At 45.8% G+C, this 18193-nt stretch overlaps 2 protein-coding genes across 4 annotated transcripts in view; one reads left to right on the top strand and one right to left on the bottom strand.

The window, feature by feature from the left end:
* Positions 1-215, bottom strand: part of SCP2 (sterol carrier protein 2) — a 58565-nt gene extending 58350 nt beyond the window's left edge. The window contains exon 1 of the mRNA XM_037498927.2: positions 54-215. Within this exon, the coding sequence (XP_037354824.1) occupies positions 54-128 (75 nt within the window). The 5' untranslated portion in view covers positions 129-215. The remainder of the gene's footprint in view (positions 1-53) is intronic.
* Positions 216-797: 582 nt separating this feature from the next.
* ECHDC2 (enoyl-CoA hydratase domain containing 2) lies at positions 798-17515 on the top strand. 3 transcript variants are annotated; one of them, XM_037499288.2, is made up of 11 exons: positions 798-814; positions 3232-3459; positions 6549-6616; positions 6687-6774; positions 8628-8714; positions 9516-9608; positions 10991-11050; positions 11246-11433; positions 14294-14344; positions 15843-15890; positions 16383-17515. In XM_037499288.2, the coding sequence occupies exons 2-11, from the start codon at positions 3327-3329 to the stop codon at positions 16458-16460; spliced, it is 894 nt and encodes a 297-aa protein (XP_037355185.1). In that variant the 5' UTR covers positions 798-814; positions 3232-3326; the 3' UTR covers positions 16461-17515. The 3 variants fall into 3 exon arrangements, with proteins under 3 accessions (XP_037355185.1, XP_037355186.1, XP_037355187.1); XM_037499289.2 differs by lacking the exon at positions 798-814 and having other exon boundaries at positions 10994-11050; positions 16383-17514; XM_037499290.2 differs by lacking the exons at positions 798-814; positions 10991-11050.
* The last annotated feature ends 678 nt before the right edge of the window (positions 17516-18193 follow it).

Below are 18193 nucleotides of genomic sequence, written 5' to 3'. Positions count from 1 at the left end.
CACCCGAACAGAGAGAAGCAGGGAGGCCACCTCCGCGGGTCTCTGCTGTTTACCTTGGTCATCCCAACCCCCACCACGAACACCCGGCGCCCGGCCTGACGGGGTTGCAGCGTGTCGTGAAGAGGCATGGCTCAGACCGTGCTGGGCAGCGGCGGGCGCAGGGGACACGGGCGCAGCGGACACGGGCGCAGCGGACACCGGCGCAGCGGACACTGACGCGGAGCGACGCGCGGCGGGGCTAGGCGGGCGGCGGCGAGCAGCCGGGCCCTCTAGTGCTAGGGGGCGGGGCGAGCGCGGGCGCCTGCGCGTGCGCAGAGGCCGGCGGCGCGCGTTCCTCGGCGGGCGGGAGGCCTGTGTTACGCAACCTCTGGCAGTGGGTCCCGGGGCGAATGTTCTCTCCTGGTTTGGAGACCTAGTGCTGCTGAAGCAAAGTTTAAAACCTGGTTACAGCCTCTTGAGTTTCGGGTCTCCCCTGTGACAGAGAGTGGGCTTGAGGCTGAGCGCAGGGGTAGGCTAGAAACCCGACTCAAAGGGTTAGTCAGGGAAATGCTTAGAGTTGGAGAATGGTTCTCTGTCCTGTTAGTGGTGGTAGGAGAGTCAGTGCGTGTGTTAAAACTCAGGACTGGGGCCTCCCTGGTGGCGCAAGGGGTCAAGCACCGCACTATGAAGCAATCCACAGCCTCTGCAGCACGAGTTCGATCCCCAGTCAGGGAGCAACCCTCATGGTGAGGCAGACCTCCCCTGACTCCCCCGCTGCTCCCCTCCTCAGTGTACTTCAGTCAATTTGCCTGTTCTGTTCCCCACTCTGTCTCTGGTGAGTCCTCTTATTCCCCCCCCCTCCCCGCATCTCTGGCCTGTACCCCAGGTCTTGTAAACATACATAAATCTTTAAAAACAAAAAACTCGGGACTGTACACCTATATGGGAAGGGGATTAATGTATACACGCGTACAACAAATGCGGAAACAAAATTCAGTCACTACCCGTGACTGAAACTATCAGAAACTCGTTCAGAAACTCGTTCCCTTGCCTTGTTCTGTGAGAACTCAAATACGTTACAGAAAGTGTTAGCACCTGTGAAAAATAGGCATACGTGAGCCATTTTAAAATCGGATGGGAGTTGTCATTGTGGAAAAACTGCCAATTGTCTGATTGGACTGAGCCAAACAGCAAATATTTATCCCTGTCGCTGTTTGAAAGCCCAGTAGGAAAGGGATTTTGAAACTTCTGAGTCCAAAGATTGATAATTATGGAATTTTGCCAGAGGACAGAATCAGTAACCAGTTACGTACAGTGTGAGTTTGTCAGCACTATTTACACACTTACTCATTTAACTTTTACCCTAAAACCTCCAACTTTTATCTCCTTCTCAGGCCACATTGTAGTTTTCTATCTGAAAACATGCTGAATTTTGATTCTTTGATCTCAAATAAACACTTGATTGCCTCTCATTTTGGCTCTTTTTGGTTAACTTACTAGATGAAATATGTGTGTGTGTATATATATACACACGTATATCTGTGTGTGTGTGTGTGTGTGTGTGTATTTAATGCTTTTCTTTGCAAAGTCTGTATTAGGGAAAGTGCTTACTTGCAAAAATGTATTTGTACCTCCAAAATCAGTACTCAAAGAGCCCTTGAGATGGCAAAATATTTGAGTTGCCCAACACAGTGTTTCTAAGTGAATGCAAACGAATTCAAACAAGACCATATTCTGTCTACTTTCTTATTTCAGCTCTCGACTGTTACATGAGTGTCCTCTTCTACACTTAATGTTAAATGTAGAGTTGTTTCTTGAAACTCTGGCTGTTAAGGACAGTGATGTGATTGGTGGACAATTACCAACTCAACAGAACCAGCAGTCATGGCAAATTATTATGTAACAAATACTAATGGTTTCAACATCCAAGTCCAAAGAGGGGGCCTCCCTGGTGGCAAACCGGATTAAGCCCCACACTATGAAGCAATCCAAAGCCTCAGCAGCACTTCAATCCCTGGGCAGCCAGAGAGTAACCCACATGGCGCAGCAGACCTCTCCTGCTGCCTGCTGCTCCCCTCAGCAGTGTACTTTGTCAGTCTGCCTGTTCTGCTCTCCACTCTGGCTCTGGTGAATTCTCTCACCCTCCCGCACTTCTGAGTGTACCCAGTGCTTGTCTAAATAAATAAATAAATCTTTAAAAAAAAAATAAAATAGGGCCTCCCCTGGTGGCTCAGTGGTTTAGCGCTGGGCTGCAAACCTGCCCGCAGACTCTGCAGCATCAGTTCGATCCCCAGTCACCTGCAAGGGTCCCACATGGCTCGACAGACCTCTCCTGCTGTGCCCGCTGCTCCCCTCAGCAGTGTATTTCGTCACTCTGCCTGTTCTGTTCCCCGCTCTGGCTCTGGAGAATTCTCTCACCCTCCTGTGCTTCTGACTGTACCCAGTGCTTGTATAAACAAATAAATCTTTAAAAAATATATTAAAATAAAATAAAACATTATTTTAAGTGCATATATTATGGAGAAGTGAAGTTTTTCTTCTAATTTTATACCTATTGATGTCATTTGAATGTTTTGACCTTGTGTATTTAGTACTTTTATTTTTATTCTTACTATATAAAATTTTCACTTCCTTGATTCTTACACAGTTCCTGTTCGTAAGAGCTCCTATTCCCTCATGCTCCCTTTAAAACCCGTCTGCGCAAGTGAAACTTGAATTCAGTTCAACGTACTCTACTCTTTTGCAATAATACTGATATGCAGATCTCTGTTTAGTTAGGATGGGTTCTGTCCTAGCAAACCCACCTTGAGTTGAAAAACTGTTAACACAGGACATTACCCAGTATTCAATGTTTACCCTCCTGATTCAGTGGCTGGCAGGGAGCCAGGGCTGATGAGGCTGCCCAGTATCATCAGCATATATCATATCCTAGCTTGGAAAGGATCAAAACTCAATATTCAAAGTATGTTTCCTACTGAATGTTCCTCACCTTCCTATCATCATCAAGTAAGAAAACCTTAAGTGGAAACTTGTAAGTCCAGTATCATCGAATTACCAATTAAAATCTGTCCTCACCACCTTAGCATCTGCCTTTATCTTTGACAGTAGTCACTAATAATATTTTTTATCTTACAGATTAAGACACTGACGTTTAGGGTCGTAGACAACTTTGCCCCAAATCACACTAGCTGGGCTTTCTCCTCTACCGGTCTCTCTGAGGCTCAGAGAGCAGTGTCGGCCTGCCACCCACAGGTGGAGCAGTTGGCGAAGACCTCGGGGTCGAATTGCGAACATTCATCCGGAGAGGCAGTGGAGGGTCCCAGCCTCACCTTCCTGGCTGCGCCCCGATGCTGTGCACCCTGAACCGCACCCAGCGCCTGCTGCGCCTCTGGGAGCCCCTTCCAGCCCATGGCTGCGCGTCGCACTCGACGAAAGCGGACCGCGAGATCCAAGTGCGCGCCCTGACGGGTCCCGACCAAGGTAAGTGAGCTGTGCTAGGAGCGCCCTGGAGGCAAGTGGGACGACCCCGGGCGGGGCTTGGGAGGCGAACCCCGCGCCTACCGCTGCAGCCAGGACCACAGCTCTGGGCAACGCGCCACTTCACGCAGAAGTCTGAGATCAGTAGGAGGAAGGTTTGTCTGATGATTAGATCCCAAATCCCCAAACTTCCCTAAGGCCCAAGTCCATCTTACTGGCTGCCCCACTCTTTTTGTGGCGAGACTGTCTATCAGTTCCCAAATTCCTCATCTGGTGGCCTGGGACTGTGTGAGTTAGGGAGAGGAGTCTCTCAGCGGTAGGACTAGGCACAGTGTCCCCAAGAGGAGCTTCTAAAGGCCCCATTTCCCTGCTAGGCCAAGGATCCTGGCAGGGCTCCAGGAGCCCTTACGCTAGAGTTATTTGGCTCCTGGGTGCAAGGCAGGTGAAGGGAAAAAGGAACCACGGGAGAGCTGCTATGGTTGAAGGCCCCCTGTCCCAAGGCCAACTTTTGCGCTTAGGGTAAGGTTCACGCTGGTCTCTAACAAAACATCTCGATTGTTTGTTCTGGATTTCCAGCGCACTGGATGACTTTTATCACTCCTCAGTTAGCTGCATATTTACTGTCAGGGCAAGCCTTTATTTTCTCCCCAGTCCCACCCCCTCTTCTCTTCATTTGATGTAACCTTGTTGGTGTCCCAGTCTTAATTTACACAGATGGCACTGTACTGTACATCTCATATTTCTTCCTTTGTTTCTTGATGATAAATTTGAAGAACTACTTTGCCATATAAATCTAGTACCTTGCTTCCTGTTCTCATATACTTTTTTTTTTTTTAATGCATACAGAACAGGTGGATCTACTGAAATACACTGCTGAGGGGAGCAAAGGGCAAGACAGGAGAGGTCTGCTGCGCCATGTGGGTTAGCTCTCTGGCTGGGGATCGAACTCATGTTGGCAAGAGCTGGCAAGAGCTTGATAGCACTGAGACTTTAACCCCTGAGCCACCAGGGAGGCCTGCATACTGTTTAGTACATAACCCCCACTTTGATGGACATGAGGGACTGCTGTTACCTCACGACATCATTTGGTGAGAATTTCTCTGGCCATGTGGGGTTGCCGGGCTTTAGAGCCCTTACTCTCATGCTTAGTTCACTGCCAAACTGGCAACAGGGCTTCCTTGAGAGTTATAATTATTCTTCCCACTGTACAGATTAAGAAACTGTACAGTTTGAGCCAGGTCTGATTTCAAAAAATGTTAACTATTAGATTGTCATGCCTCCTTTGGTAATTCAGTAACTCAAAAAAGACTTGTATTTCTCTCTCTCTCTCTTTCTCTCTGTATCTCACACGTCATAGATCTTACAATTTACTTCTAAGTAGTTGAATGCATTATAAAAAGGAGTCCTGAGTTCTCTCCCCAACCGGGGAAGTAACCCGTATATATGGCACAGCAGACCTCTCCTCTCTCACCCGTTGCTCCCCTTAGTAGTGTAATTCAGTTAATCCTCCTATTCTGCTTACCCCTCTGTCTCTGGTGAATCCTCTCATCATCCCCAGCCCCACCCCACCCCAGTCCCAGGCACCTCTGGCCTACACCCTAGTTCTTCTACTCACAAAAAAAGTCTCTGCCTCCACCCAAAAGTTTGTAGAAGATGGGAAGGAGATAATCAAGAAGGAGTGGAAGAGGCAAAAGAAAGATATTCACAACAGGAAAAATACCCCCCCAAAATTATTTGGGGTCCTTCGATGTTCATGTTAGAAGCCACAGCCACAGATTCTGCCTCTCACTTAGGTTGATGGCACCTAAGTGTATCTGTTGTCTTTGAAAACAGAATGGGCTGGCTAACCAGCCCATTGGCTTTTGGTCGAGTATGGCTTTATGGTAACTCCTTAGTTATGGTAACTCATTCAAAGTTTATCACAACCTGTACTTTCCATCTTATCTCTTCTACCCATGGGTTCATTTCAAGCTGTCCTACCTCTGTGTTTTTTCTTAAAAAGATTTATTTATTTATACAAGAACTGGGGTATAGGCCAGATGTGCGGGAGGGTGAGCGGATTCACCAGAGACAAAGTAGGGGACAGAACAGGCAGACTGACGAAATACACTGCTGAGGGGAGCAGGAGAGGTCTGCTGTGATGGTAACTCCTTAGTTATGGTAACTCATTCAAAGTTTATCATAGCCTGTACTTTCCATCTTATCTCTTCTACCCATGGGTTCATTTCAAGCTGTCCTACCTCTGTGTTTTTTCTTAAAAAGATTTATTTATTTATACAAGAACTGGGGTATAGGCCAGATGTGCGGGAGGGTGAGAGGATTCACCAGAGACAAAGCAGGGGACAGAACAGGCAGACTGACGAAATACACTGCTGAGGGGAGCAGGAGAGGTCTGCTGTGCCATGTGGGTTGCTCTGCGGCCGGCAGGGATCGAACCAGCATTGCAGAAGCTGCAGACAGCTTCACAGCAGTGCGCTCACCGGCCTGTGCCACCAGGAAGGCCCCCTACCTCTGTGTTTTGTTCTAGCTTTGCATTTGCCTTAGGGCCCGTCCTTTCCTTTCTGCTTATGTAAATCCTTCTAGAATTACCTCTCCTTTCTGCCATTGTCCCTTTATTTTCCATGTGTCTAGACTTCCCTCATAGATTGCTAGCTATTTGACAGGAGGGATTGCTAGCTTTGTCCAGCTGTTAACTTGGGGGAGCCGCTCTCCTTTTCTGGGCCTCAGTTTCCCCTTCTATATTAGTAAGGGATTGTTAAGCCAATAGGTCTCTACACTGCCTTCCAGTGGTTTCTGTTGACTCCCGTCAATACATTTTATTTCAGGGATATGTCCTTGGGTAGCTTCTGGAAGTGAGGAAGGCAAGTGAACTGTATATTCCTGGGATCGTGGTGATGGAGGAGTCTCTCACTGTCCAGGCTCACCTTCTAAGTCAACAGGCAGTCACACTCTTTGCTTTATCCGACACTTCTCAAGTCATTCTGCTTACCAAGAGTAGATACTGCCTAGAACTCAGACCTCCTTCCTTCAGGTGTGAGGCCAGTTGTGAACAGGGCCAGCTGGCTCACCCAAGGCTGCCCTGTTCCTTGCAGGAATCACTGAGATTCTGATGAACAGACCAAGAGCCCGAAATGCCCTGGGGAATGTCTTTGTCAGCGAGGTAAGGAAGGCAAGGCACCAGGGTGGGCTGGGGCTGGACTGGGAGCTATCTGATAGGGTCTCTTCTGCAGCTGCTAGAAGCTTTGGCCCAGCTGCGGGAGGACCAGCAAGTGCGTGTCCTGCTCTTCAGAAGTGCAGTGAAGGGCGTGTTCTGTGCAGGTGGGTTTCCTCCCTGCCCCACTGGGGCACAGCAGAGCTCCCATCAGTATGCAGGGGTTGTGAGGATAAGGGGAACGTGCCTAGATCAGTTTCAGCATAGGTTTCATTACTTCAGTTTTAAAGATGTGACTTCAAAGACTCAGAGGTAAAATTCCTTGCCTAGGGTTACTCACTAGTAAGGGGCAGATAAAAATCAATTTGAAGTTGATATCACTGAGCCCCTAATCCTTGTTCTTTCTGCTATATCATCCTGTTTTCTGACCCCTCACTGAGGAAACTGGTCTAGCTACTATGGAAAACAGTATGGAAAATTCTCAAAATATTAAAAATAGACCTATCATATGATCTAGCAATTCTACTTCTACGTATCTACCCAAAAAATGCAAAAAAAAAAAAAAGCTTATTCAAAAGGCTCTATGCACTCCCATGTTCATTAGCACTATTTATAATAGCCATGTTTCCAAGAAACAACCTACATGATGATGGATTAATAAAATGTGGAATATATTCACAATGGAATACTACTCAGCTATTTAAAAAAAAAATGAAATCTTGCCATTTGCAATAACATGATTTGCCCTAGAGTATATTATATTAAGCAAAAACAAATCAGGAGAAAGACAAATACCAGATGATTTCACTCATATATGGACTATACAGAAACAAAATAAAGGAACAGACAATAAATGAACCCTAGAAGTCTGACGGTAGAATTGAAGCTCAGGGAGAAGGTAGAGAGTAGGGAGCAGTCAGAAAGGGTCCAATAGACTACAGTAGATTATGGGAGCTTTGGCGATGAGTGTCGCATGGTGATATACGTATGAAACTGTACCTCTGAATTATATGCAGTGTTGTCAACCAGTATTATCTCGATATAAAATAATTCACTTAAAAACAAAAAAAGAAATCACAAATACCATGAATTTCTGTTCCAAAGATGGGGAATACTGTATCCCAGGCCCACAACAAAAAGCCAAGTCAAGAGAACTGAATCGAACTGAGCTCTGAGAACCCTGGGAAGAGAAAAGGGGGCAACTGGGGCACAACTGGGGAGAAAGGAAGAGGCCATGAAGGGAGAGAATGGAAGAAGCATGATTCCCAGGAATTTTCAAGGGGATGTAGCTCAGTGCTAGGTCTTTCCACATCCATGCCAACCCCTGCTTTCTGTTACTTGTAATAGCCATGCTAATGAGTATGAAGTGGTATCCAATGTGGTTTGGTTTGCATTTCTCTCATGACTAATGATGCTGAGTATCATCATGTGCTTATTAGCCATTTGTCTCTTTGGAGAAATGTCTATTGATATCTTGTGTGTGTGTGTGTGTTGCTGTTGTTGGGGGCTCTTTATATATCAATTTTAATTCCTTATCATATAGGTGATTTGCCAAAAAATTTTTTCATTCTTGGGTTGTCTTCTCACTCTCTTCATGGTGTCCTTTGATGCATCAAAGTTTTTAAGTTTATTTATTTATTTATTTGTACAAGCACTGGGTACAGTCAGAAGCGCGGGAGGGTGAGGGCCGGGGAACAGCTGGGGATCGAACCGGCGCTGCAGAGGCTGCAGGCAGCTTCGCAACCCAGAGCTCAACCGCTGCGCCACTGGGGAGGCCTAAAGTTTTTAAGTTTGATGAAGTTCAATTTATCCTTTTGCTGTTGTGTTACAGTTCTCCTTTTTTGACCCCATCCCCACATCCCCCACTTTTTCCTCCCTGGCTTTCTTGACCACCTTCCTGGTGTTTCTCTTTCCTCTCTGGCTGCTTTTCCCCATGACTCCATTGCCAGACCCTTTAAAGGCCTAGAATTCAGTAAGGGGTCATTTCCCAGGGGTATCACCACCCTGTTACCATCTGCAGGTGCAGACCTGAAGGAGCGGGAGCAGATGAGTGAGACCGAGGTGGGGGTCTTTGTCCAGAGGCTCCGAGGCCTGATGAATGAGATCGGTAAGGGCCGGAGTTTGGTTGAGGAGAGAATTCAGGGTTTCTGCTGATCAGACCCATCCTACTCACCATCCTCTACAGTGAGCACAGTTTCTGTTGTGATCTCTGTGGGAAGACATAACCCCAAAGCGATGAACATAAGGAATTCTACTAAGAGGGTGACAAGAGGGTTCAGATATGCTTTGCTAGGTCTAATACCTCCCTCTCCCACACTCCAACTTCCACCCCCACCTGTGTCCTCAGGGGTCAAGCCTGGCTATTCCAAAGGCATCAGGCTTTACCTAGCCTGCTTCCAGGCACTGACAATAGCTGCTCTCTTTGCCTAGAATACTCCCCCTTGGCCACCTGAGCACTTAACTCATCCTTTAAAACCACCAGCACCTCCTCCAGGAATCCTTCCCTGACCCGTGCTCCAAGCCTTCTTTGTTAGAGCACAGATCACCCTGAGTCACCACTGCCTGTTGACAGGTCTGCCTTCCCTGTGTCTGATCCAGTTGTGTTCCCAGCACCCAGCATGGCACACAGAAGTAGGAGAGCAGAAGGGCAGGCCCCACGAAGTCACCAGGAGAGTGGGCCTGAGGCACCACCCGGCCCATCTCACCACTCTGGTTCCCCAGCTGATCCCACAACTTTCCCCACTGGGGAAATCAACTTCTAAGATGACCTGGCTAAGGTACCAGGTGAGGTCCCCAAACCTGGAACCATTGAGGCCCTCTGTCCAGCAAGGTCACTTTTCCACAACCTTGAGTTTCTGTCCTGCTCTTGCTAGGGCCTCGCAGGCTGAGGCCTTCTTCATCTCCACAGCAGCCTTTCCTGCACCCACCATTGCAGCTATGGATGGATTTGCCTTGGGTGGAGGCCTGGAACTTGCCTTGGCCTGTGACCTCCGAGTAGCAGGTACTAGGTGGGGAGGGGGGAGGTGGGAATAGAGTGGGGAGGGAAGGATGAAACGGGGCATCTGGGGATTGTGAATTTAGCAACTGCTCTTGACTTTACAGCCAACAGCAGAACTAAAAGCAAAGTGGAGGACATGGTGGGGTTCAGGTGAAAGCTAATTCCCCTCCTGGCCCAGCCATGAACTGCTCTAATTCTCCACAACACCTCATCTTAGCAATGATCCTGCCAACCCCAGAGCAACTGCTGATAGTACAGCATAGAGAGGAAGGGCTGAGGACAAAGAGGAGATTGGCATGCAATCTTCCAGTTCTGTCCAAGTCATTTCTTAATCACATTTTGCACAAGGGTGAGCCAAGGGAACAATACATTTCTTGGCCCTTCTACTCACAAACATACCCAGGCAGGAACAGAGCCATGTGGTTCACCAGTCAAGGTCCTCATGATGTGTTAAGAGCATTTAATGGGTCTTGTTTGAAGAATGAGAGAAATAAAGAAAAGTAGTCACTTTTTAAGATTACTGACTTGTTGGTTAGGTGCACCCTTCTTGGAGGCAGTTAGAAAAACTAGCAGGCCACCATGGTGCTATTCTTCCCATCACTGCTGTCTCCTGCCACTCCAGGTGGAACATTTAAAAAGTATGACTCCACACAGAATGCATCAAAACATCAGGTCAGGGCTTAGCCCTGACTCTGCTTCTCACCTGGCTGTTTAGGGTAATTAACCTGTAGGGTTAGGGTGGGCAGGAGGGTGAATAGAAAATGCAGCGTAGGCAGTAGTAATGGCTGCCTTCCAGCCCACACTGCATGGTTCAGGTGGCCTGTGCTGAGGGAATTCAGGAGAGAAGCCTTTGGGGTGGGACACACAAGGAGGGCTTCTCATAGGAAGACCTCAGTAAGAGGCTATGAACTGAACAATCAGGGAAATTTCCAGTTGCCAAAAAGCTGGGAGTAACTGGTAGAGCAGAAGTCATGGATACTCACTGCCAAGCCAGAGTTAGCAATGGTGCATGAGACATATATTAGACACCTGTGCTGAGCTGCCATCTAGATATTGGGCACCTTTCAGGAACCCCTTATTTCCAAGCCCTATTACCTCATTTAATGCTTAGCAGCTCTCTGAAGGAGGCAGACAAGAGGTACTCATTTCTTCCCCACCTATGAGGTTCAGGAAGACTCCTCAGGTGCCTGGTGATGCACACCTTTAGTAGTAGGGGAGGCAAATGAAGGCCTGGGTCTCCACTTCCAGGCTGGGAGGAGGTTTGGCTGTAGTCAAACCATGAAGTAGCTGGCTGGAAGGGTCAACAAAGCATAGAGGCAAGTGTGTGCACTCCAGGGTCCTGGCACTGGGGGATAGGGTGGGGGCTTCACTCTGTTCTGTTTAAGCAGCTTCCTCGGCTGTCATGGGACTGATTGAGACCACCCGAGGGCTCCTCCCGGGAGCAGGTAACCTAACCCACAACATTCATCTTCTTTTTACCTGCTTAGTTCTGCTAAGTATCTATCCAGGATACTTCCCTGCTTTCTTCTTTTGCCCTGGTCTGGACTCTGCCCTTCCATCCTCAGAATTTGTTCTGCATCTTAGCTGACTCGAGGTTGGATCTTCTCACATGTATTCACTACTTCTGCTCCATTTGGCAGGAGGGACTCAGAGATTGCCTCGATGCCTGGGGGTGGCCCTGGCAAAGGAGCTCATCTTCACGGGCCGACGACTGAGTGGGATGCAAGCCCAGGCACTGGGGCTGGTGAATCATGCTGTGCCCCAGAATGAGGAGGGCAATGCTGCCTACCATCGGGCACGAGCACTGGCCCAGGAGATCCTGCCCCAGGTGTGGTGGCAGCCCAGCACAGGAAGGAGGACCTGCTTTGAATGGAAGGGAGTGAAGGGGTCCCGTGGAAGGTGCCACACAAGATCCATTTACCAACACTCATCAAATTAACACTCTTGAGAGTTTTTGTTTCCATTCAGCCAACCAGTTCAGGATGGGCCTGAACATCCACAGAATAACACTAACAGTACTTCAGATGCTGGAAATGTTCTGTATTTGTGCTGACAACTGTGGTAGCCATGAACCATATGTAACTGTAAAGATTTAGTTTCTCAGTCACACTTTCCACATTTCAAATTCTAATAGCCAGAATGTGGCTAGTGGCTTTTGTATTGGATATTACCACATTAAAATAGCCCAAAGAGTGGAAAGGCAAGATTTTAGAGCAGACACAGAACTATCAGCCCATATTTCTGACCAAATTCTGTGGCACAAAATGTTTTTTTTTTTTAAGATTTATTTTTATTTATTTATGCATATAAGAACTGGGGTGCAGTGGCTGGCAATAGCTTGATAGTGCTGAGATTTTAACCTCTGTGGCACCAGGGAGGCCCCCCTCTTTTAAAAACTTGAGAGCCAAGGAGTGAGTTTAGACCCTATTTTGGTACAATCCTGCCAGCTGTTGGGGCAAAAGCCTTCTGCAGGACACCCAGGAGCCTTCTGTGGTCTCCCATATGGGGCACCTCCCATCCATCAGAAACAATCTGAGATACTTCCATAGTGTCTCAATTATTAGAACAATCCAACTGAGTTGACTATACCCACTGTATTTGTGATATAACGCACCCTGAAAGGTTAAGTGATTTGTTCATCAAGGTCAGAAAACGTGACTGCCAATTTTAGTATCTGGCATTTATTTTCCACAATACAGAATACAATATAAAAATGGATATTTTATTCTAAAGAAATGCAGAATATGTACAATTTAAAAACTGAAAATATTTATTGCATTTCAAATTTCAAAATTTACAAACACAAGAGTTAACTATAAATCCATAAAAATGTTACTCATTCATTCTCACATTAATATTAACAGACATTTGAATTAATTACAAAAATAAGTATTTTATTTTGATAAAAAAAAATTTTTGTCTCCTTTAAATTTAAATAACCCTAACTCCTTTTATAACTTTGAGGTCCTTTTTGAGGGGGCAAGGACTAAAACTTTTAATAATTAATAGTTAAAAAGAAAGCATTATTTTGTTCATTACCTCTTTTTTTTTTTTTTGCATAGAACTGGGGTGTAGGCCAAAGGTGCAGGGGTTGAGAGTATTCACCAGAGACAGAGTGGGGAGCAGAACAGGCGGATTTATTGAATACACTGCTGAGGGGAGCAGTGAGTGAGACAGGAGAGGTCTGCTGCGCCATGTGGGTTAGTTCCTGGTTGGGAATCAAACTCATGCTGCAGTGGCTGTGGATAGCTTCCTAGTGCTGGGACTTAACCCCTTGCAACACCAGAGAAGACCACCCCCCGCCTCCCATGATTTTTTCATCACATTTACATGAAGAATCCAATGTTGTTACCTGGATAATTTTAATGCTGTCAGTTTCTTTACAACTTGTCCAAGAGTCACTGAATACAAAACTGAGTGACTGCATTTCCACAGAGGGGGCTTATCTAGCAAGACCTGTATACACCGTGCAGGGTTTGTCTATTTTGCATAAACAAAACTGAGTCTTTGAGCTAGATCTCAAGATGATTCAGGTTTCAGATTTTTGATACTGAAATAATGGTATTCCACTAATTACCAGTATTTCAGTATTTCAAATATACAAATACTACAGTATATAAAAATACCAACATACCAAAAACTAGTATCATAAATTCTAATCCCAAAGTTGGGACATTCTGATGCAACCTGAAACAAACCTGCAACAACTTGGAGCAGTTACTAAGTGCCCAGGTGCCCAGGCACCTGGTGGTGAGTGCCTGGGATGGTGTAGAAGGCTGCCCTCTAGTGGACAAACCACTATAGGGTTTGTCAAAAGTGCAGTCAAATGATTGCAGAGATTAGAGTCCAGAAAGATCTGTCAGTATATGCAAGGTCCAAGTCTTAACATATTTTCTCCTGACACAGTAAATACACATTATCCTTTGAATATGGATTTAGTTGTTTTCTACTTGAACAAAGAAATAGGGCACAGTTGCTCACTGGGGCACACTGTTATTTCCAAAGAACATGAAATTGTCAATCATATTTCTAATAATTTTCATATACACAGCCACCACTGAAGTACATTTAGATATTTTTCATACATAAACACAGCATATCTACATAGTTTTTAATTTTCTTTGGTTAGAAATCAGTTACCTAAATAATGTTCATAATATGCAAGTCAAATAGAACAGATGCAAAAGGACAGGCTCCCTTTATTACAGACAAGGAACAGCAATTGAGTAGTAATAAGCACTAACACTAACAACACAATTGTCAGTTAAACAGCTGGGACTCGGGCCTCCCTGGTGGTGCAGGGGTTAAAGTCTCAGCACTATCAAACTATCGCCAGCCACTGAAGCATGAATTCGATCCCTGGCCAGGGAGCTGACCCACATGGCGCAGCAGACCTTTCTTGTCTCACCCGCTGCTCCCCTCAGCAATGTATTTCAGTAGATCCACCTGTTCTGCTCCCCCACTGTCTCTGGTAAATCCTCTCATCCCTGTACCTCTGGCCTACACCCCAGTTCTTGTGTGCATAAATAAAAATATTTATGGAAAAAAAAAAGCTGGATCTTTGACCCAGACCTCTGCCTCCCTGCCCGAGACTCTTCTCCCCACCCCCAAAGCTATGCACTTCATTTTATTTCAACCCTTCTTAATATTAGCAAGATCACCTCAACCAAGCCTTTTCTTTTCCCTAGGCCCCCATTGCTGTGAGGCTTGGCAAAGTAGCGATTGACCAAGGAATGGAGGTAAGGAGGTTCTGGGTTAGGACTTGGGTCGACTAACATCAGTGTGGTGGCAGGGAAGTGCCACATTCACGACTCACACAGACTGACAACACAAGAGGAAAGAACTCAAGAAATGAAATCTAACAGACTTAAGAGTTTGACCTTGCTCTCTTTTTGTGTATTATTTTATCCATCTACAAAATCCAAAGTTTGGCCAGGTAATAAATTACATTTTATCCTCATCTCCCTTGAAGAGAAGGAAAGATTCAGGCAGGGTAAAGGACTTCTCCAGGGTCACAGAGCAAGCATGTAATAAGAACCAAGGTCTATATGGTTCTCAGCCCATGTTCTCCAGTTTGTTGTGCTCAGTAATATGCCAACAAAGACAAGAGCTCAGGGTAGATGCCTTGATACAGTTAACTCACTTCTAAACATTAATTTACATTAATTACATAAATTAATGTAATACATAAATTACACTAATTTCTAGAGATGAATTCATTCATTACATACTGAATCTAGACCTAAGCTGGCAAATGGGAGACGGAGATGAGTCAAATATGGGTCACTGCCCCAAGGGAGGTGTGTGTGTGTTTGTGTGTGTGGCAGGGGCGCTGTTAAGATACAGACACAAATTGCTAATAAGACGTGAAGGGTATCAAGCACATTCTAGAGAAATGAGCTGTGCTGCACTGCCCACAAGGCAACAGCCATGGTCCTGGGTAGTGCAGGCTTACAGAATGTATCCTAGAGATGGGCTTGAGAAGGATGAGAATCCAGAAAAGAGTAAAAAGTATGAGCAAAAGCACAGGTGTGTATAAATGAGCAACTCGACTGAGTGGGAGCAAGGGTGAGACAACACACCTGGGAGGACGGGGTATGGCTCTGGTGCTGGGCTTCTGCTTCAAACACCTGTTCTTCCACATACTGTTGTGACCTTAGACAAATTACTTCATCTTTCTAAACACCAGAACTTCTGAGTTATATCACAGACAATAATCTATTGTTGTAAAAAGTAAATGAATTTACACATACTTCTCCTAGTGGTAGTAACAGTGAGCACTGGGCAGTGGAGGCTGAGATATAGCCAGGGGCCAGGTGATAAAGGCCCAGGACCTGACTCCTTAGGACAAATGGAAAACCTGTAAGGTTCACTAATAGGGGTGACAAGCATTATGGTGAGGCAGCCAGGTGGGGAGGGAACACTGGCTGTGCAAACACAGCTCATGCCCACCCTCCTCGGCTATTACAGGCTGTGTGCAACCCTCCCTTTTACCTCACAGTCCCCATTTGCCAAGTACTGTTTTACCACTGATAGGGTGTTCCTTTTCCAGGTAGAGTTCCTTATTACAGTCATCTCTGTCCTTTGTGGACTGGTGTACAGTGAGCCTCAGTAATTCTTTGCTGGAGGAATCCATGCAAGAGTAAGGAATGCTGTAGGCAGAAGGGTAGGCTGGCTGCCAGTGCAGATGGAGGTGGACAAGGTCAGGCTGATCCAGGTACCACTTCTTTCTTGCAGGTGGATATCGCCTCGGGGATGGTCATTGAAGGGTTATGCTATGCCCAGGTAAATGGCTGCTGCCAGACCATGCATGCTTATAAGCAGAGGCTGGCCCACAGTGAAGGATCTAATGCAATATATAACCCACTTAGTAGTTTCTTCCCAACCGACTGGATTAATCCAAAATACTAATCTTGAAGTTAACATCCAAAATATTCCTAAAGAGGGAATCCTAGGACTTGCAAGACCTGCTGTGAACCAGCTACACACCAGGAATCAAAGCCAGATTTCTTACTGCAAAGCCTAATCTTTTTCTCTGCTGAGCAACCTCCTACCAGACTATGGTGGGAGACTGAGGCTAAGGTAATGAGTAAAGGATGCTAAAGAGGCTGGCCTGCTTTGCCCAGAGACCAAGGAGCCACTGGCGCCCACACCTTCAATGACACTAGACTCTGGTCTCGTCACAGGCTGGGCAAGCAAGCTTAAGTTAGTCTTTAGTGGCTTCTGATCCTTTAGTGGCTTCCTCCCTCCCAACTAATAATCTATGTATTATTTCAGAATATCCCCACCCAGGACCGACTGGAGGGCATGGCAGCCTTCAGAGAGAAGCGGCCTCCCAAATTTGTTGGCAAGTGACTCCCATTTAACCTTAGGCATGGGAAATACAGGTCTTAGTGGCCAGGATTCAAAAGGGAAATTAACAGTGCGACTATCCGCATCATTTCACCTCTTTGGGCTCTAGTTTCCTCACAAGGACAATGACGAACATATACTGATTAGTGTGGAGCCTGCTATTAAAGTGCTGACTATGCCATCCACTTGCTACCTTCATTACTCCTCCTAGCCAGAATCTAGCCCCTGAGGTTGGGTTGGCTCTGCTTGTTCCCATTTGAATAATAAACCAAGGAATAAAATCATCCCCCACTGTGGGGATTGCAAACTTTTGGCTCTCAAGCTTGATTTATGCCTGTGGTTGTCAATGCTCACCAGAGATGGCAAGATGTTATAACCACCCCCAGTTTCTTCGTTTTCTGAGCCCAGGCCTGTCCTATGTCACCAAACCATGATGGACACAACCAATAAAATTTTTGATTTACTGTTAAATACAAATGTGTCCCAAGGTAGTGATCATTTCTCAAAAGGGAGAGTAACACAAGAGCTGAAAAATCAGCACCCACCACATGAGCTGTAACTACTCAAGAAAGTTACAACTTTACTGAACTTCCCTTTTCTCATCTGTTAAAAATGGGGAGGATAAAACTTACTACCCCCAGAGGATTGCTGTGAATGAGACAAAACTTGGAGGGGCACCAAGACTCTAGTTCTCAAAGATACCAGTTCCCAGCATATCCACACATTAGCAAAAGCTAGCAACTGGTAACAGGTTGTTCCAAAGTTTTGGGAGCCAGGTCAAGAAGAATTCCTTTTGGAATTCTGAAGAGTGAATAAGAGAAAATACAGTAGTTTAGGACTATAGAAGGAAGTAGGTTACAAATTCTCCTTATCCAGTGGGATAATAGTGAGCAATGTGGACTGCAGTTAAGAATAAGAATGAGGGCCTCCCCCTTCGTGGCGCAGGCGGTTGAGCGCCGCACTATGAAGCTGTCCAGTCTCTGCAGCACTGGTTCAATCCCAGCCAGCCAGCGAGGGTCCCACATGGTGCAGCAGACCTCTCCTATTATACCCGCTGCTCCCCTCAGCAGTGTATTTTGCCAGTCTGCCTGTTCAGTTCCCCGCTCTGTCTCGGGTGAATCCTCTCACCCTCCCGCGCATCTGGCCTGTACCCTGGTTCTTATATAAAATAAATACATAAATAAATCTTAAAAAAAAATAAATAAAAATGAGCTTCCTTCATTTGATTCCAAAAGATGGTACATAGCATTCCATTTAAAGAATCTGAACCAAGCCAGTTAAAGGCACAAAAACCTAGCCCTAAGATATGCAGCTAATCAAAAAATAAATTTTGTTCTTTGAAAAACTTAAATAGATGAATGGCAAAACATGCTTCAGTAGTTGTCAATAATAAGTTCATACTTTATCCCACAGAAGAGCTTGCAAAGGACACAATCAAAGCTTCTGATATGCTTTATATTTTGGTTAAGGCTGGTTCTCAGAAAAGCCCATATTTTCTTGTCTTCATGCTAGCTAAGAGCACCTCTTAAAATCTTTGGCTAAGTTTTTATGGTTCTTTGCTTTCTCTCAGTTTTGGTCATGGTCGCACTCAACAGTGTGAGGAATTGAGATTTATAGTCCCCATACAATCTTTCATCTAAACATTCAGTTCTCAGTCTTAAATCCCACCATGTCCCACAAACACATCCACTTGACACAGAATATTGTGCTCAGTTTAAAGTGTAAAGTTGAGGGTA

The sequence above is a fragment of the Talpa occidentalis genome, unplaced genomic scaffold (assembly GCF_014898055.3).
Source record: "Talpa occidentalis isolate TD23 unplaced genomic scaffold, MPIMG_talOcc4v2.1 talOcc4.9, whole genome shotgun sequence".
Lineage (NCBI taxonomy): Eukaryota > Metazoa > Chordata > Mammalia > Eulipotyphla > Talpidae > Talpa > Talpa occidentalis.
Note: the sequence above shows the minus strand (reverse complement) of the source record. Positions and strands in the feature narration are given on the sequence as shown.